Source organism: Stenella coeruleoalba (assembly GCF_951394435.1).
Source record: "Stenella coeruleoalba genome assembly, chromosome: 17".
Lineage (NCBI taxonomy): Eukaryota > Metazoa > Chordata > Mammalia > Artiodactyla > Delphinidae > Stenella > Stenella coeruleoalba.
Genome location: NC_137163.1, coordinates 57,644,441 through 57,663,609, shown reverse-complemented (window position 1 = coordinate 57,663,609; position 19,169 = coordinate 57,644,441). Strand labels below are relative to the sequence as shown.

The window sequence follows — 19,169 nt, the reverse complement described above, 5'->3', positions numbered from 1 at the left end:
ACTTGATACCCAATTGGCTGTAGAAAGCAAGGGAAAAGGGGAGCCACTGACGAGGTGGGAGAGCAGTGCAGCAGAAGTAAGAGAGTAAGTTATTTTCACACTTATTAGGTTTCTGATACCCATAAAATTTTAGGGAACACTGTCTGGTAGGTAGTTAAAAATAATAGTGCACTTTTTTTTTTTTTTTTTTTTTGCCACACCACACGATTTGTGGGATCTCAGTTCCCCAACCAGGTACTGAACCCAGGCCACGGCAGTGAAAGCACCAAATCCTAACCACTAGACAACCAGGGAACTCCCATGGTGCACATATTCATATACATACTTACATAAATTTACAAATATGTTTACAGTAATATTATATAGATACAAATTCCTCAAAAGAAATATATCAAATGTTAACTGTAAAAATTTACATATAGAACTTTTTTCTTTATATTATTTTTTATTTTATTTTTTTTGCGGTACACGGGCCTCTCACTGTTGTGGCCTCTCCCGTTGTGGAGCACAGGCTCTGGACGCACAGACTCAGCGGCCATGGCTCACGGGCCTAGAAGCTCCGCGGCATGTGGGATCTTTCCAGATCGGGGCATGAACCCGTGTCCCCTGCATCAGCAGGCGGACTCTCAACTACTGCGCCACCAGAGAAGCCCTCTTTATATTATTTATATTAGAAAATCTAGAACACAAAGAATATGTAGTACTTAAAATTTTTTAATATATAAAGCCCATGTACATATGTATGTATGTATAAAACATGTACATATGTATGTATGTATAAAAAAATGGATAAAGAAGATGTGGCACATATATACAATGGAATATTACTCAGCCATAAAAAGAAACGAAATCGAGTTATTTGTAGTGAGGTGGATGGACCTAGAGTCTGTCATTCGGAGTGAAGTAAGTCAGAAAGAGAAAAACAAATACCATATGCTAATATATACATATGGAATCTAAAAAAAAAAAGGTTCTGAAGAACCTAGGGGCAGGACAGGAATAAAGACGCAGACGTAGAGAATGAACTTGAGGACATGGGGAGGGAGAAAGATAAGCGGGAACGAAGTAAGAGAGTGGCATGAACATATTTACACTACCAAATGTAAAACAGATAGCTAGTGGGAAGCAGCCGCATAGCACAGGGAGATCAGCTCGGTGCTTTGTGACCACCTAGAAGGGTGGGATAGGGAGGGTGGGAGGGAGATGCAAGAGGGAGGAGATATGGAGATATATGTGTATGTATAGCTGATTCACTTCGTTATAAAGCAGAAACTAACACACCATCGTAAAGCAATTATACTCCAATAAAGATGTTTAAAAAAGATATCAGAATGAAATAAATGTTTATGTATTACAAAAAAAAGACTCCCTTCTATTAACTGTGCTGCAACAACTTCAGTTTCCTCAACCCTAACCAGTAAATGTTATGCTCGTAACAATGCTCTTTTAGTAAAATTAATGGATTAGTGGTTCAAGATGGCAGAATGAGTACTTACATTTCTCTTTTCCCCTCCTGAAATTCCATTCAGATGGTAAAATGAACGAAAAAATTACAAACCCTCAGTATTAAAGAGAAGAAAATGGAGACAAAAAGTATATGAGATTTCAACAACTATTTAGTGGACTGAAAACATGTAGAAGGGTGGTAACCAGTGAAGCAGAATGAAGGAAACTGCAGCTAAAAACACATGCAGTGTGAAAATAAGTCAATCTATTCTGAAGAATCCCATAAAGGTGCTGGACTCCATCAGGCCAGGAATTATAGAAAGCTGGAATGAGAAGAGAGGCTGAAAACAAAGGGAATAATTAAAAGAATACAGGCAGGGAAGGCAATTTTCTGTCAAGCACAGAACACCTGGCAGAAAGGCCAAGTGCACAATACCTAATAATAAGGCATTTATTGCCCTGGCAAAATAAATACAATAAACTTTTTTTCTCTTCTCTAAAAAACATAATAATAATTGAATAAATTGTCTAGAGAAATAAGTTAGGAGGGTTGGTTATGCAGCAATAGGTAACTTAGCCCATCAGGAAAGAAAAGAATCGAAATGACAGGTCTTTGGCAAGGTACCAGCAATTAGCAAGGCCTGGAGTAGGAGGGCGGGCTCCTGAAGGCTCTGAAGTCAAACCACATGGTTCACGTCCTGGCGGTACCACTTACCAGCTCTGTGGTTGGGGCAATGCACTTAGACTCTCTGTGCTGCTGTTTACTCACCTATAAAATGGGGTTAATAATTATACCTATTTTACAGGGTTGTTGTGAGGATTAAATAAACACATGACTATACGTAAAGCTCTCAAACTGTGCCTCTGACAGGGCAAACACCTCCTAAAATGTAGCTTTAAACAAAATATTAATCAATTTCTTATAGACCCAGTCACCATCAAGTTTTATGGATAACCCTTGTAGTTTTCAAACAGAACAATTTTGCCTGCCCTCCCTCTCCCCACCCCCCAAATCCCCCTTCTTCCCCGGGGACATTTGTCAATGCCTGAAGACATGTTTGATTCCCATGACTGGGGATGTTACTGGAATGCACGGGGTAGGGGCCGGGGATGCTGTTAAACACCTTACAATGTACAGGGCAGCCCCCACAGCAAAGAATTATCTGGTCCGAAGTGTCACCAGTGCCAAGACTGAAAAACCCTGCACTCAGCAGACCCAGGAGCACATGGCAGGCCAGGTATAGGAGCAATGTCAGTTGCATTTAGGGAGATCTAGGATGGAAGGCAAGACAAAAGATTAAGGGAGTGAGATCCTAAGATAGAACGGCTGCCAAGTAGTTCCAGACTGAGTATGAAGAAAGGTAGACCCAGAAAAAAAGTTGATAGACTGGTAGATAAAGGTGGGATTCAGGAAATGGAGAAGGTGAAGAGGGTAAAACTGTGGTCCAAGAGGGCTCAGGAGTTTGAGAACTTGAAGATAGCGTTCCAAGTGATAATGAATTTGTATACATACAAATTATGGTATATCTGCAAGTAAAAGAAAGTAGAAATGAAGGTCTAAGAATATGATACTTAGAATACGATGTGCATCTCTGTTGCCCAAGTGTTAGTAAAGTCATCGATGTACATGCTGAAGTCCATGAAGATGGCAAGTAAGAAGGGGAAAAGAGAAAAGCTGTGAGTCAAATGCTGAAGAATAAAACTCAAAGAATTGAGAAGATTTCTATCAAGAAATCTTTCCTTAAATATTTCTAACACAACAGTGGTCTGAAATGGTAGAGAAGCAAGAACCAAAATGACTCCTTTTCTTCTCAGACCCATCTGAGAAGTAGTGTTATCAAGCGAAATCGAGGAAGAAAGCAAGAAACACTTGTGAGAAGCTTAAAGGGAGACTGTGCACAGAAAGATTTAGGAGACTTGGGACCAAGGAATACAAACCTAGAGAGCAGGCTGAAGGAAAGAAGGCAAGTAAATGTGAAAGAACAGTTATCTCCATGATAACCCAGAGAACAAAAGAAGAAACTTCTGGAACTTCTAGTGATGGTTTTTTTTACTTCACCCTTTAAACTGTTGTTTTTTGTGAATGCTTTAAAATGTGTATAATAAATAGTACTGTAGTACATAAATCTTTTTAAAGTAAATATTGGGGCTTCCCTGGTGGCACAGTGGTTAAGAATCCACCTGCCAATGCAGGGGACATGGGTTCGAGCCCTGGTCCAGGAAGATCCCACATGCCGTGGAGCAACTAAGCCTGTGCGCCACAGCTACTGAGCCTGCGCTCTAGAGCCCACGAGCCATAACTACTGAAGCCCACGTGCCTAGCGCCTGTGCTCCACAACAAGAGAAGCCACCGCAATGAGAAGCCCGCGTACTGCAATGAAGAGAAGCCCCTGCTCGCTGCAACTAGACTAAGCCTGCACACAACGAAGACCCAACAAAGCCAAAAATAAATAAATGAAATAAATAAATATTGGAAGATGTGTTCAAAAATTTCTTAATGAAGGGGCATTATCAAAAAAGTTTAGAAACCTTTATAATAGAGGTATATCATAGTAGCAGGAGAATAATTATGCCGGATAGGGAGAAATATAGTTACAAGAGGAGACTGGATAACCAGAATGATTTGCATGATTTTGCTAATTTATATCCACAGAAATTGAGGATATATGTGGGAATGGATCCTAAGGATACTGGATCAGGGTGAGAGGAAGACAGTGTTGCCTTGAGCCAAATTTACCAATATAGGCTCACTAAGCAGAGATTCAGATACAATACATTAGCTTAAATGGCTGAGAGTTATAGGCTATACTAGATGAAGCTGAAATACCAGAACTTCCTCAGTATACCACAAAGAAAGGTATCCAAAGGCTTGAAGTGAATGGAATGCTGGAGTGAATTTACTGTTTATGATCTGTTCACCACTCCTTACTATGGCCCCCAAGAGGATCTATAAGATACTCACTTCACCAAGGTTAAGAGAAGTACCTGTGTGAAGGGAGCACCAACATTCCTGAAAGCTGTGTGGCAGTGATTCTCTGTAGGCCAGGACTGACAGTGAGAACTGCTGCCAACAAGAGCTCCCTGAATTCAACGTAGATAATGTGGCAGGAGTCAAGCCAGCACTTACTAGCCAACAACATGGTGGGCACCGTTATCATGATGCAGCAGAGCCTAACAGCAATCCAACTAATCTGACCTGTAGAGCTCTTTGGTGTTGGCTGGTTGGTCATGGTGTCCTTAGAAATAAAATAGATGGGAAAACTCTAGTTCTAGAGAACAGAAGTCTGACTTGAATACCACATATGAATATCAAGGCCCCTCAACCAATTCCCAAAGTTGAAGCAATTCTCAGACACCAAGCCTTCTGAATGAAGGTTGTGTCCCCTTGAGGAAAGATCCCACTACAAAAGCAAACATTTATATCACCCATCTTCCTTCTAGCTTTCCCCAAAGGAGCTGTGGCTATTTACCAGAATGTTCACTGAGGAAGGAAAAATCATCAGACCTTTCAGGGATTATCTGAACTGATGCTAACTCTTCAAGAACCAACTCAATGCCAGTCAGAACAGGGGCTTACGGAGATCACGTGATAAATGGAGTTTTAGCTCAGCTCTATCCCATGAATCTGCTCTATAGTTCTCTCCCTAGTTCCAGAATGCACAACTGGAATAGGTATACTCAGCAACCGACAGGATCCCTACACTGGTTCCTTGATCTGTGGAGTGAAGGCTATTAAGGTACAGAAGGTCAAGTAAAAGATGAATTTGTTTGGTAGGTAGTAGAACTTCCCCTACCTACCAAACAAGTAAATCAAAGGCAATACCACATTCCTAGAGGCATTGCAGCAATTAGTGCCACTATCAAGGACCTGGAAGATGCACGGTGGTGATTCCTACCACATGCCCATTCAACTTGCCTATGAGGCCCTGCAGAAAACAGACAGGTCTTAGAAAATGACAATTTATTATCATAAACTTAATCAAGTGGTAACTCCGATTTCAGCTATTCCAGATGTCATTTCATGGCTGGAGCAAATCAAATATCCTCCAGCACCTGGTATGCAATAATTATCTAACAAATGCTTTCTTTTTCTAGACCTGCTAGTAAAGACTATATACCTCCAGGTTACATTAATTCTCTAGCTCTATGCCACAATCTAGTCTACAAAGACTTTGATTGCCACTCCATTCCACTGGACAGCATGCTGCTCCATTTCATATGCTGATTAGACCTGGAAGCAGAAAGCTGCAACTCCTCCTGACACATGGTAAGACACATATATGCCAGTGGGTGGGAAATAAATCCCACAAAAATACTGGGCCTTAGTGAAATTCCTAGGGAGCCAATGGTCTGGGCTACGTCAACTTACCCTTTCTTACCACTAAGAAAGAAGCTCAATGCCTAGTGGGTCTCTTTGAATTTTGTAGGCAACAAATACCTCATTTGGACATGCTTCTTCAACTCTTTTACCGAGTAACCCCAAAAGTTGCCAGTTTTGAGTGGTGCCCAGAACAATACAAGGCTCTGTAAAAGGTCTAGGCTATCAGGTAAGCTCTTCTACTACTTGAGTTTTACAACCCAGCAGATGTGGCAGTGGCAGTATATACACGTAGAATGAGATTCTGACAGACCTCCCTAGGTGAAGTGTAGTGCAGAGCTAGAGTACCTTTGAATGACAGCAGTAAAGGACTTTGAGCATATACTTGAATGATCATTTTGCCTGGAAAGAGAGATGGCCTAAGGTGGGATCTATATTGATTTGTGTGAAGTGACTAATGATTTTGCTGGATGGTCAGGGATTTAGCAGGAACATGACTGGGAAATAGATAACAAGAAGGTCTGGGAAGGTCTGGGAAGATAGGAAGATAGAATGGACAGAGTGAGAAAATAAATGTGAATCATTTCTTCTGCAGAAAAGAATCTTAATAATCAAGGGATAAGATAACTAGTCATGTGGAGGTCAGTCAACCTCTTTCCCCAGCCACTCCTGCTCACCTCCCCAGTGGGTTCAAGAACAAAGCTGCCATGACAGCAGGGATTGCTTCTGTATCTCACATGTCCCAGACTACTGACCAACTAGGCATTTTACCAGGTGCAGGCCCAAATCCCTACAAACCAGGCTCCACTCAAATGTGATAGTTTCCTTTATTTCCTATGTTATTTAATACCTATAGATAAAAACAAACTTAAGAGTTGTAATCACATTAGAACAATTAATCAAAAGAGAAAATCTTAATATAACCTTTAAAAGAAAAAACAAAGCAAAATCCAAACACATTAAAAGAAGGGAGTGAGATGCCTGAGCAAAAATAAGAGTTAAGAAAGATATTCAACTAGTGAAAGCTAATGCTGACTTGAGAAGTCCTAAGAGTCTGACTGCGTATGATCAGAGCATATGACCACCCACAAAACAAAATACATACAGAATATATTCATCTTTTCTTTGTAGGAAGTGTATAGTATTATTTATAGGTATATTATAGCTGTTGATTAAAAAAATTATTTTCCCTAGAGATTTATATCTACCTCAATACACTCTTTCATTGTTTTTATATTAGCTGGTCATTTCCTCTAAACCTGCTTTGAAAATGTTAGACTCTACTGTGAAACTAGACATTTCAGAAGGTTTTATTTATTAGTTGGAGATACCTCTCCTAAAATTCTCTAATGTAAAAGCCAGGGAGCACCATGGTTAAAACCAGAAATATTTTTCATCATTCCTTTACATATTAGTTTTTAAAACATTTGTGTAATTTTTTAAGTTGTCAATATAAAACTAGTGAGAAAACAAAGGGTTAAATGAAGCTGTATAATACTGCTATTTTATGAATTTAGAAGACTTAAAACTTATACTAAAAATAAGAGAATTGAAACAAATCCTTCAAGTAAGCTATTTTTTGGATTTTCCCAGTATTCTGAAAGGACAAAACAGCTGATTTAAATATTCTATCTTCTGGAATATTCCAGCATTTTGAAATAAAAAGTACCGATAAGAAATATTCATGAAAAAGTAAAAAATAACATTTAAAAATATTTACATAAACTCTATCTAATATATTGCTAAAATGAAACTATAAAGTATAACATCAGTATTCTACATAAATAAGCTAAAATAAAATGTTATTCTCCATCTTAAAAAAAAAACATTCTGTGTAGCCTCAAAAACTCTTGCAAACCATTTTTTCAATGTGCTGAAAAGTAATATGCCCCCCTCTACTGTTAAGAAACAGTAATATTCATAAAGCAGAAAACCAATTCTTTGCTCAACTATTGCCACCCTGTGGCTATAAGGTGGATCTTTCACTATACCATAGCTCCCCATCGGCTTAACAGGTTCTACAAATCTCTATTGTCTAAGTGACATAAAAGGGTTAAAGTTTTTAAAATAGTAAAAAAAAAAAAAAAAAAAAAGGAAAAAAGGTACTTGACTTTAAAAATGTATTTAGCAAACATTTACCAGGTCCTGTATTCATAAGTATGTGTTATGTTGGTTACAAAAATGAAAAGGACTTGGTCCCATCCTAAAAAAAAATAAACAAACAAAAAAACACTTAAAGAGATACATGCATAAACCAATCTTAAAGCTAATGAATCAAGGAAAAGATAATGGATAAGTGAGCATGGATGAGTAAATGGCCTTTCAGGTCATTTAAACTTGAGATTCCTTTAACTGGTAACCTCACTGAAATTTTAGGATAGGGAATTCACGATGAACTGTCCTTGATTAAATTCCTGCCTGCAGGGGAAAGTCCCTTTTAAGGATCACTTGCTTGGCTCTTACTGAATGTCACTTATTTTTGAGGTGCACATATATATACACGTCTGCACTTTGAGAGTAAGAATTAAACCAATGGGTAGGATGTCAACTTTCATTCCTATGTATATATACATTTTAATCCAATAACACGAGATGTTATTTCTCATTTATAGTTATTCGGACATCAAACTGTGTAAATCTTATTCCAATTCATATCAACAAATATATATTAAATCCCTACTTATGTGTAAGGCATTATGCAAGGAATGAAAAGGGTAAATAAAAAACTATCCCGACCTTCAAGAATTACAATCTAGGAGACGGGATAAAACAAGTTCACAAATGGCTCTAATATAACTTAAAGAGTTGTGTGTGTAAAATAAAGGTAGCATAAAACAAAGCCCCAAGACATTCAGAAGGAGTTTCACCTGATTGGTGAAATGACCAAGGCCTAAAAGAACAGGTGATTTTTACTATGGAATTTGCAGGCAGGGAAGCTAATTCTAGGGGAAAGAGCAAAGGTAAAGAAATAATGCTTTGTTTAGGGAACAGCAAACCGTTTACCTTCTAAAAACATTTTTTTAAGCAGAAACCATGTTACAAATTAAATCTTACATAGAACCCCAATATATATAACATTGTGTAGTATTTTGTTGGTATAAGTGTATTTTATGAGTTCAAATTGATAGCATTTACTTATTAAGTCAAAAAATGTGAACATGCAGTTATTTTGATAAAAATTACAAACTGGTATCAGAGGTGACAGATAAACAACTCCAGTTCCCAATTTTTGTATTTTGTTTTGACTGTCCACTACCAAGAAAATCCACTTACAATACCCCACATGTATAAGTGGGTGAGGAAACAGGCACTGTCATGCACTGTAAGTTGAAGTGTGCAGTCTGTATGTATCAAAACTCAAACTGTGTGTACACATTGACCTAGTATATATCCCATAAATAAGCAAAAAAATGTAAATGCTCACTGTACCACTGTCTGTATTAAGGGGAAAAAAAAAACCCAGAAACAACCTAGAAGCTCATTAGTGAAGGCCTGGTTAAATAAATTATGCTATATCCACACCATGGAATACCAAACAAGTATTTTTTCAATGAGATATACAGTGAGACCTCTGTATTCACAGATGCGGGAGCCGCAGAGGGTTACCTGCACCGTTTATATAAGGGACTTGAGCATCCAGGGATTTTGGTATGGCAGAGGGTCCTGGCACCAAACCCCCGTGGATACCTAGGGACAGCAGTAAGTACACTACACTACACATATATAATGATAAGGAAAAATATTCAAAGTTATACTTAAGTGAGAATAGCAATTTTCAGCAGCAGCAATGAAAATATACTGAGTGTTTATTATCAGGTACTTGTGCTAAGTGTTTAAATAATGAATTCATTTAATCTCATAATAATCCCATGACAGGTTTTCCTTTTATAAAAAAAGGAAGAGAAGATACACGGATATCAAGTAACCTTCCAAGGAAACACAGCCAGTAAATGACAGAAAAATTAGAATTCAAACCAAGTCTGTCTGAATCCAGAGCTTACACTGTTAAACATTAATAATGTAGTTCAAAACTTGTACGTTTTAAAGTATATATATATATATATATATATAATTAGCTTATATTCATATATGCATACATAAAATCTCTAGCAGTATGCATTTATTAAAAATACATCTTCCAGCTTTGAGAAAGTGAGGAAAAGAAAAAGGGGGCTTTTATATTTCCCATAGTAACCTTCAGTGCTATTTACATGCTCCTTTTGCAATACTATTTTTATATTTTACAATTTTTTTCAAAAATCCTGATCACACAATAAAGACGAACTTTATTCATCTTGTAATCTCAGGATACTCTTCAATTAAATAGTTCCAGAAACTTCAAAGAGTGAAGTGAAAGATTTTTCACAAAGTAGAACCTTTACATCAATACCTAACAACTACTCATATTCCTCATCATAAATATGTCACAAAAGTACTGAAAGCTTCCAATAAACACTAAAATAAAACTAATGTGGTACCTTCAGTTTTCTTATTACTCTGACAATTGTTTTTGCTCAGTTATTACTCTGGAGTAGCACATTTAATTCACATGCTCAAGCCTGTCCTATCCTCACTTATACAACCGTTTGTGAGCAGTCACACAAAGATCTCAATTCAAAGACTGCTCAGATTGTCCTGAAGTTCAAATGTGCACTTTCTGTTCTATTCATTTATTCACGCATTGGGCAAACACTTACGGAGTGCCCACTAAGAGTCAAGCACCGTGCTAGATGCTGGGCAGTTTTCTATAACCCACGACACTACCCATCGGTAAACTGTTTGGTACTGGTTCCCAAGGCGATGAGTACAGAAATTGAGACAGTTTGTTTTTATACAGTTTAATATTGCCAGACATCCAATTTCATGTCCGCTAACTCAAAAAAATCTGACTTGTATTTACGTCTATTTCTTCCATTTTATTTATCTAGTAATTCTATCGCATTTTACAAAATTATTGCCTCGGACAGATGGATTAAAAAAAAAAAGGTCATTTACAGAAAAGGAAAGTGAAGCACTGACAAGTTACATTACTTGCTCTAGTTCACAGTGACAGTAATTCTCTGATTCACCTCTCCACTGAATTAAGAAATATTTATGAGCCTGGTACGCCAGACACTAAGGTCCACACTGCAGCTACTGGGTAGAACAAGAGGAGCAGAGGGCCCTGCCTCTCCCAGTGTGAGTCCAACTTTACTCGGAGTCCCAAGAGTCGCCCTAGGCGCGTCACTATCAACGCTCGCTGCTGGTTTCCCTTCCAGCACTCGCCTGTGGAAGACGCGTGCAAAGCAATGTGGGCAGCGCACGCCCAGCATGTAGATACTGTACAAAAGTACAACAAACGGAAGAAAAACACCACCACACGCTCTAAGTGGCCAGCAGGTGGGACAAGCCACACCGCGGCCCCCAACTCTACTCCCTACGCCGGGCCCCGTCCCCGCCTCTCGGTCCCACCCACCCTGCCGGGCCCACCCCCTACGCCGGGCTCCGTCCCGGCTCCCGGCTCCACCCACAACGGCGGGCCCCGCCCGCCAACGCGTCGCTGGCTTAGCTCCCACAACTCACTCTCATCCGCCCGAGCTCCGCCTTCCGCTGCAGCTCTGAGTGCCGCTTCAAAGAGCTCGCGAAGCCGCCTAGGCGCGGCCTAGGCTCCGTGGAATCAGAACTCTCGCTTCCGGAGCCACTTTCAGTGCCTGCGTCTCGACAGGGCCGAAAGAAGAGAAGCACTCGCAGAAAATGACTGTCGGCAGTCACGGCACGGGTCCGGCACAGCGCCGCCATGACGGCTCCACAACCTCTGACCTTTGGCTTTTCCGCGAACGTGCAGGTCACGGGGCGGGGCAATGAGAGGTCCGCCCACTTGCGGAGCACTGTGGGCCGGTGGGCGTGGCCTAATCGGTGTAAGGTAGAAGGGTGGTGTGAGAGAGACTTAAGGTAAAATTGGGGGACTAAATCCTTGGTGGCTCAAGTTCCCTACTAGCAGCGACCCGCTAAGTTTTGCATGGAAAGGGTTTTGACTCGAAGCAATTTCGCCCTCGCGGGTGCCCTTTGAGCCTGTACTGCTGTAAATTCTGGTAATGCGACTCTTGCTGGCCCCGCCGCCTGCATGTCTGCCCCAGATGGCCCCAAGACTCTCTCTGGTCGCCACCGCTCTTCAGGTCTTTGCTCAAATGCGAGGTTCTCCTTGACTATCTTATTTAGAATTGAATCCCAGACAATATGCCACGTAGTTTACTTACTAGTACTTTTGTTTAGCGTCTGCTCTCTCGATTTGTAAACTCTGAGGGCAGGAATTTTGCTGTTGAATACCTGACAGCGGGCACATGGTAGGGCGCAAACACTTGTGAAATCCCGGATCTAAGTTTCGTTACAAAAATATTAACTTGAGACATTTTTGGTCACGTCTTAGCTACAATCCCTTCTAGGGAATTAAGGAATTTCGTAATGCCAAAACATACACCACCAGAGGCCCACCCTCACTTATGCTTTTCTTCCTACCCGCCCCATGTTAATTGCCAGAATTTGCCCACCTTCTTCAAAACCGAGCCTAACTCCATGCTTGAAGTGTTTATGAATTAAGCTGTCAACCCAGCTTCTACCCAGCATTTTTATATTAATGCGCAGTTATCTGGAGGGAGGTAGCAAGCACTTTTCCAGCTCATTTACAAGTACTTGGACAGAAGGAAGTTTTATGTATGACTACAGCCCCTATTTTAATAATGCTCTTGACTGAGACTTTTTTTTTTTTGGCCGCGCTGCGCAGCTTGCGGGATCTTAGTTCCACGAGCAGGGATTGAACCCATGCCCTCAGCAGTGAAAGCGCACAGTCCTAACCACTGGACCACCAGGGAATTCCCAATAATGCTTTTGACTGTGGATTTTAAAACTATGATGTTCTCATCAACTGCGTAGACAGCAGACAGAACCCTAGAAGTGCACTAACCTTAGAATGGTGCGTGACTGTATGAATCACACACAACTTATTACTAGCCACCTGTTCGGCAGTCCTTAAATTCGGTGGAGAGCTTAAGATAAATTCTACTCCAGGTGAGTTCTCCCTTTTGGTACATAAACCGTGTCTTTCCCTTGACCATTAATGCAGTCTTGCCGAAGATATTTTTGCATTACTTTTTATGGCTCTTGCTACTTCTGTTTCCCTTCAGGAAAAAGTGTGGTAAATTGTAAAGAGTGTTGACCAGTGTTCTTAGCTCTAGTTCGACCTCCCGTCCTCATCGCAGGGAAGCCAATTTAATGTTGCTGATTTGGTTTCCTCACGTAAAACCAAGTTATTAGCTTCTGTCTTAAATTTAAGGAAGTGTTTTGTAAACTTAACTAAATCAGCATCTACAGAACAAATGGGATTACTAATATCCCAGCTCTAAAATTCAGTAGATGTATTATCTTCGTGTCCTACCTCAGCCAGATGATAAATTCCTTCAGTACTGTGATAATGCATTTGGAGACAAACCCTGATGTTTTTAATGGATAAGAGTAAGTTTGCATCAACTGACTTCAAGTATGCCTAGTTCTCTGCCTTTGGTAGAGCATCAGAAGCATCAAATGAGAGAGAGGGTAAAGGACTGAGTGAATCTGCACACTGTCCTTGCCTGTATCAGTGCCAACTGTAAAAACAACCCTAATGGCAGTATTTCAACATCATGGCACTTCTGATCCTGCTGTATTCCTTGAACCACACTTTCCTTCTTGATTTATTAAAAACACAAGCTTCTTTCTTCCCATATAGCTTTCAAATTGTTAGTATGCTTTTTAAAAATATTAGTAATGGCAGATGACAAGTGAATAAAAAAGTAATTCAAGTTCTGGCTCCATGTCTACTGGCTGTGGTTTCATCTATCAAATGGTGACAGCACCACATCCTTGAGTGAGGAATTAAAGGAAGGGTGTGAAATGCCCAACACCTACTAAAAGCTCAATAAATAGTGGCTATTAGTGGCTAGGTGGAGGTGACCAGAAGGTGATTTAGAAGTTCATGCCTCTCAAACATGCATGAAAACCTGGAATAAAGATAGGGCTAGTGATACACCGGAAAGATATGAGTATTACTGTAAAGACAGTCATTTCAACCATAGAGATGAATACAATCATTAAGGAGATTGTGTAGAAGATGACTAGAGATAGGCAATAACATTTAAGGAGTTGGAAGAAGAGAATACCAGAGAATAGTCAAACTGGAAAATGAGAAAAGAATTAATTCTAGAAACCAAGAGGAAAACTTGAAAGCACATTGAGATGAAGCGTGTTAAAGTGAAAGTCACCAAGTAGCGTTTTATTTAAGTAAAATCCTGGCAGGTGATAGGCACATGCAGGCCCTGCCCTCTCAGGGCTCACAAACTAAAAGTGAGTTCTTTTGGCTCATTTTGATTTTGGTTCATTTTTATTTCACAATCAGAACGTGGAAATTGAAATCTATGGATTGTAGGTTTACTTAAAAGTGATAATGCTTTATTATTAACCGTAAACCAATATGGTCTCTATAATTAATCCAATTACAATGGGACAGTCACTAATTAATGGCCAAACGTCTCCTCATTATGGGCAAAAATCTGATTTTTCATCTGGGTCTTAAGAGCTATAAAGAAACACATGCAATCCTGATATAGGGCCTTATGCAGCGTCTCTGGCACAAATACAGCAAATAGTCACTTACAAATGTCTTTTTGTAGTCAGCATGTAGCGTTTTTGTTTGATACACTGAGTCCACACAGCTGCTCCTGGTTCTTTCTATACCCAGGATATGAAGGGTCTGGAGAGAAGCTGTATAATGAATGGATTTACCCACTTTCCTCAGCAGATAGGTAATACAAAAGAATCCATGCCCAAATTATAGAATTTTTATTGTTTTCAAATACTATACAAAAAAAAATAGACAGTATTATCTTTTCCTTAACAGATCCAGAAGTAGTGAGTCCAAATTCAACATGTTTTTTCTCTGTTTCAGTAGTTTCAGTTACTACTAGGATAATCCAATGGTTTCTCCTCTCTTCCATTGATTACTTTGGCCTCATAGGTATGAGAATTCTTGCTTTATTTCCCACAAACTCCATAAATTAAGGAGTTCCTTTTAAGAAGGGGATAATTTCAGGAATTATTTTCTTCTGTCACACTTCTTGAATCCTTAAATATCTGAGATTTCACTCTTGTTGCTATGTTTTTCCAGTGTCAAACACAAAACACAGTAGAATGACCGGGACCCCTCTCTGCTGTTCTTAGTGATTACTGTGTTCTAAATTGCTTAAATATCTGTGAATTCATAATATTGAATCTTCCACAAAGACTACTTGGAATCATATTTCTAAGTCGATGTTTATTTTTCTAAATTTATCGTCCCTCTACTGCTTTGTTGCTTTTAAGAGGCAGAGTACTCTGCAATAGATTAAATCATTTCTAAATTAAGTGTAGGTAGATGTCTAGAACAGTGATTCTCCAATTTATTCTTTTACAACCATCACCAATACCCACATACACCCATCCCACCTTCCAACCCTAGTTCTATCATTTCTCTCATAAAGTAAGGAGACTTGAGGATATTTCACTCAACTGAAGAAACTGCCATCTTCTCCATTTTGCTTTGTTAAAAAGACAACAATAGGGCTGGACATCCAAGAAACAACGTGATGAAAAGAAGATGTGATAAAAACAACTGAAAGACTAATTGGTTGAAAAAATAATTTAACAGCTATGTTGAGTAACCACAATATTTCTATAAAAAGACAAATTTCTACATGTCGACTCCTCTAGGACAATGCTTCAACAACCTTTGCCTTAAAGCCTTTTCAAGTAAATAATTTATGGTAGTCTAATACCATGAAGCAGTGATTTAAAGCAGATGGTAAAAAACGGCCTTTTTTTTTTTAAAGCATAGATACCGGTTGATTATGTAACACAACAAGCTGTTTCCAGACCACTGGTCTCATAATAAATATTGAGACCTATACTACTGATATACGCAATTTATTAAGCTTTTCACATGTAATAGAGCATAGTTTCAGTTGCATCTGAAGTGCTAACAAAAGCTCCAGCAATCAAGAATGGCAGCATGTTATCAATATTTTATAACAATCAACACTTGTAGCTTTTCAGATTTGGATAAGATAATTTATCCCAAAGTAAATCTAGTCATGCTTTTAAAAAATGCTTTAGGTCACTCCAAGCTTGGCAATTAACATTTGGCATAAACAATAATAAAACAATCACAACTTGATAAATAACAAATACAACATTGTAGGCCATAACCATACACAGCATAAGGAAAAGATGGTGATGAGTAAGTAGTCATTAGAATTAATAGAGTACCTTGGCCTCCATGCAGATACTTCCAGAGGCTTTGGTTCATTCAGCCCTGACCTCAGTTTTCAAAGCAGGGGGCAATATCTACAGTATCATTTTGTAATTTCGAACACACTGAAAACAAGTAAGTAGAAAATGATGAGTTGATTTTTATTAATGCATTAAATCCTCAGGAGTTATCACCAACCCCTTAGTATAAAATTTTTTCAAGTTGTATTAGTCATGTGTGCTTCTTACTGTAAATGCTGCTAAATGAATTAAATGAAGTCAACAGTGTTTCCCCTAATGTGATTGATTTTAGCACTTTTCAGCTACCTAGATCTAAAAATCTTTCAGGCTTTTTAACTGAATGTTTGAGGACAGTGTTCATATTTCAACCTATTGATAATACAATATGCTTGATTCAGAACATTAACTTACAGTCTATTCCAAAACTAAAATTTTAATCTGGTGCAAAATAAGTAGCTATAAGTGGCACAATAACCATGACGCATAATGACCATGACACTGAAATGGTTACTGTCACAGATGGTGATAAACAAGGATGTGAGGGCTCCACTCTCAAGTCGCCTAGGATTTTGAATTACTGTCTGTACATACTGTCACTTACAAAACTATAATAAATTGAATATTTAGTCTGGTGTCTTCAAACACCCAAGATGTAAGATAACTTATTCCAAAACAATATTTATCTGAAAATATTTGTTGTACCTGGTAGTTCTTCCCTTGGAGGTAAAGAACAATTTGCCAAAACTTTTAATAACCAGGATACAGAAAATTTTAAAGAACAATCTTACCTAGGAATCAAATATACAGAGATTCAAAGAGGAAAAAAGAAAATTGTGTAGAAGACAAAGATCAAACTGGTATCCCAGATCCAGAGCAATTTTGTAAAGTAGGAAAGCAATTATGATAACCCACAGCTTCTTAGATCGTTCTAGTGAGGATCTCCAGGTACTATATATGTTTTTATAATGATATTTTCTAAATAAAGGGCCTTAAATGCACATAAAAGGGTGTTTCCCAGGAATAGAGGTTAAGATATTTTTACATTGTTCAACCCACAAACTATTTGGTCAAAGGAATATGTAAAGCTCAACAAAAGCACATCTGGTGGAAATTCATGGCAATGAATGTTGACAAGATGTGCTTGGATCTCGCTTGCAGCATCTGGCAGTGAGTAGCAGAACAAAGGTAGGAATCTCACAGGCTCTCCTGTGCCTGTTCTGGAAGAGGCTCCGTGGTGGTGGAACTAGCGTTTGCAGTCGAATTCAAGACTTCTCCAAAATCACCACCAGCAGGCTTGGTTCCTCCTACTTTAGACTTTTAAAATAAAAGTTCAAAAAGGAAGAGACATTAGGAAACATAAACTTCGCTGACTCTGCATAAAGTAACTCAAATTTTACTTTGAAGAATAAATCAGGAGCCTAAGAGCTCAGTGATTATTTGTACAGAATTTAGTACTGTTGTAATGTTCCATGCGGTCTCACAGAAAAACTTATGCAGTTTCCGTGCTGAAATATTCAAATTGGTAAATTCTACCCCTCCACTTTTTTCCCCTATCTGCTTATTGTTCTTCACGGGGAAGGTTGTCTGAAGAATTTTGTAAGGCCTATTATGCTAAAGTATCTACTGAACTCTCTTTGTATTTGGATAACACTTTGTGAAATATTATTGAGTAAAACAAAGGAAAGAAATATATGTACGTTTCCCAGTTACAGCATAAACTTTCTAACCTTTTGCTGCTTAAAGAGTGGTACATGGACCTAGAGACTCAACATCACCGGGGAGCTTGTTAGACATTTGGAACCTCAGACTGGCCTCCCCATCTCCATCTGCAGAATTGAAATCCAGGCTTTAACAAGATCTCCAGGTGCTTCCTGTACACATTATAGTTTGTGAAGCACTACTCCAAGTTATCTGGCCTGAAAATCTGTCAATAAATATTGGTTTGAATGAATTTATCTGTCCCGCATTTGTATACTATTGTATGCTTTTCAAAACCCTTACACATCCTTAGTGACATTGATGAATCTATGCTTCCTACCCACCGTCACCCCCTCTCCTGCCCCCATTACATCTCATGACTGACCAACAGGACAGCTGACTAACATTAAGAAACCAGTCAATGATCAAGGATGCAACTCACAGTGGGCTTGCATCTGACCTTGCTCTTAGCTCAGTCTTGACTGGCCAAAGATTCATTAACAATTGGAATCTCGTTGAAATTTTCTCTCTCATTTCTTGTTGGCCTCCCACCTAAAATCTTTGAATTGCATGAAAAATGTGCATGACTTGTATCCACTGTATATTTATTAAATTTATTCAAACATTCCTTAATTACAAGAAAATGTTAAGACCTCTTGCAATTCACAAGTCTAAAACAACTCCTCCCCACAACTGGTCCCTTCTCTATTCTAAGACCATGAATGTCAGTAGTAACTCCCAGTCAGCCTCCTGGAGTTATCCTTGGTCCTTCCCTGTCTTGTTCCACATCCAATCGATCACTAAATTTTTCTGTGTCACCTGTAAAGTCTAAATATCTCTCAACTCTGTCCCACTGGCACTAGCTCAACTCACCACACCAACATCTTTAGCCTGGATTACAATGCCTCCCTCCCACCTTGTCTCCTTCTCCAGTCTCTCTCCCCTTAGCTCTGCAGGGCAGACAGTGATCTTTCTAAAATGCACAGAAGAATGTGCGACTCAGGTTGTTTAAAATCTTCCAGTGGCTTCCCACACTTTCCTTAACGTGGCCCACCCATCTCTCTAGCTACATCTCCTGCTCAGTACCCCACAGCACAGCAAAGTTCCTGCTGTTCCTCAAAGGGGCCCCAAAGCTTCAAACATTCCCCTCAACCTAAAGGTTTGGTTTCCATTTACATTACTGCATCCTCTGAGAAGCCTGCTCTGACCTTCCCTCCTGCCAAGCATGACAGAAATTCCCGCTACTTATCCTCCTGCAGCCTTGACTTCCACTGTCATAGCACCTTACCCTGTGTTTACTTTCACTGGCCATTTAATTGTCTAAACATCTTCAGAAAGGGTCTGTGTCTCTGTTGCTCACCATGGTATTTCCAGTGCCCAATACTCATCTCCC

The 19,169-nt window shown here is 39.2% G+C and overlaps 2 protein-coding genes across 4 annotated transcripts in view; both read right to left on the bottom strand.

Annotated features, from left to right (window-relative positions):
- Window positions 1-11,551, bottom strand: part of MRPS28 (mitochondrial ribosomal protein S28) — a 99,656-nt gene extending 88,105 nt beyond the window's left edge. Inside the window, exon 1 of the mRNA XM_079901406.1 lies at window positions 11,327-11,551. Within this exon, the coding sequence (XP_079757532.1) occupies window positions 11,327-11,542 (216 nt within the window). The 5' untranslated portion in view covers window positions 11,543-11,551. The remainder of the gene's footprint in view (window positions 1-11,326) is intronic.
- A 3,042-nt stretch (window positions 11,552-14,593) lies between these two features.
- LOC307175830 (tumor protein D52) overlaps window positions 14,594-19,169 on the bottom strand; it is a 120,258-nt gene continuing 115,682 nt past the window's right edge. For all 3 annotated transcript variants that reach the window (XM_079901405.1, XM_079901403.1, XM_079901404.1), the window contains one exon: window positions 14,594-17,392. In XM_079901405.1, the coding sequence (XP_079757531.1) occupies window positions 17,273-17,392 (120 nt within the window). In that variant the 3' untranslated portion in view covers window positions 14,594-17,272. The remainder of the gene's footprint in view (window positions 17,393-19,169) is intronic.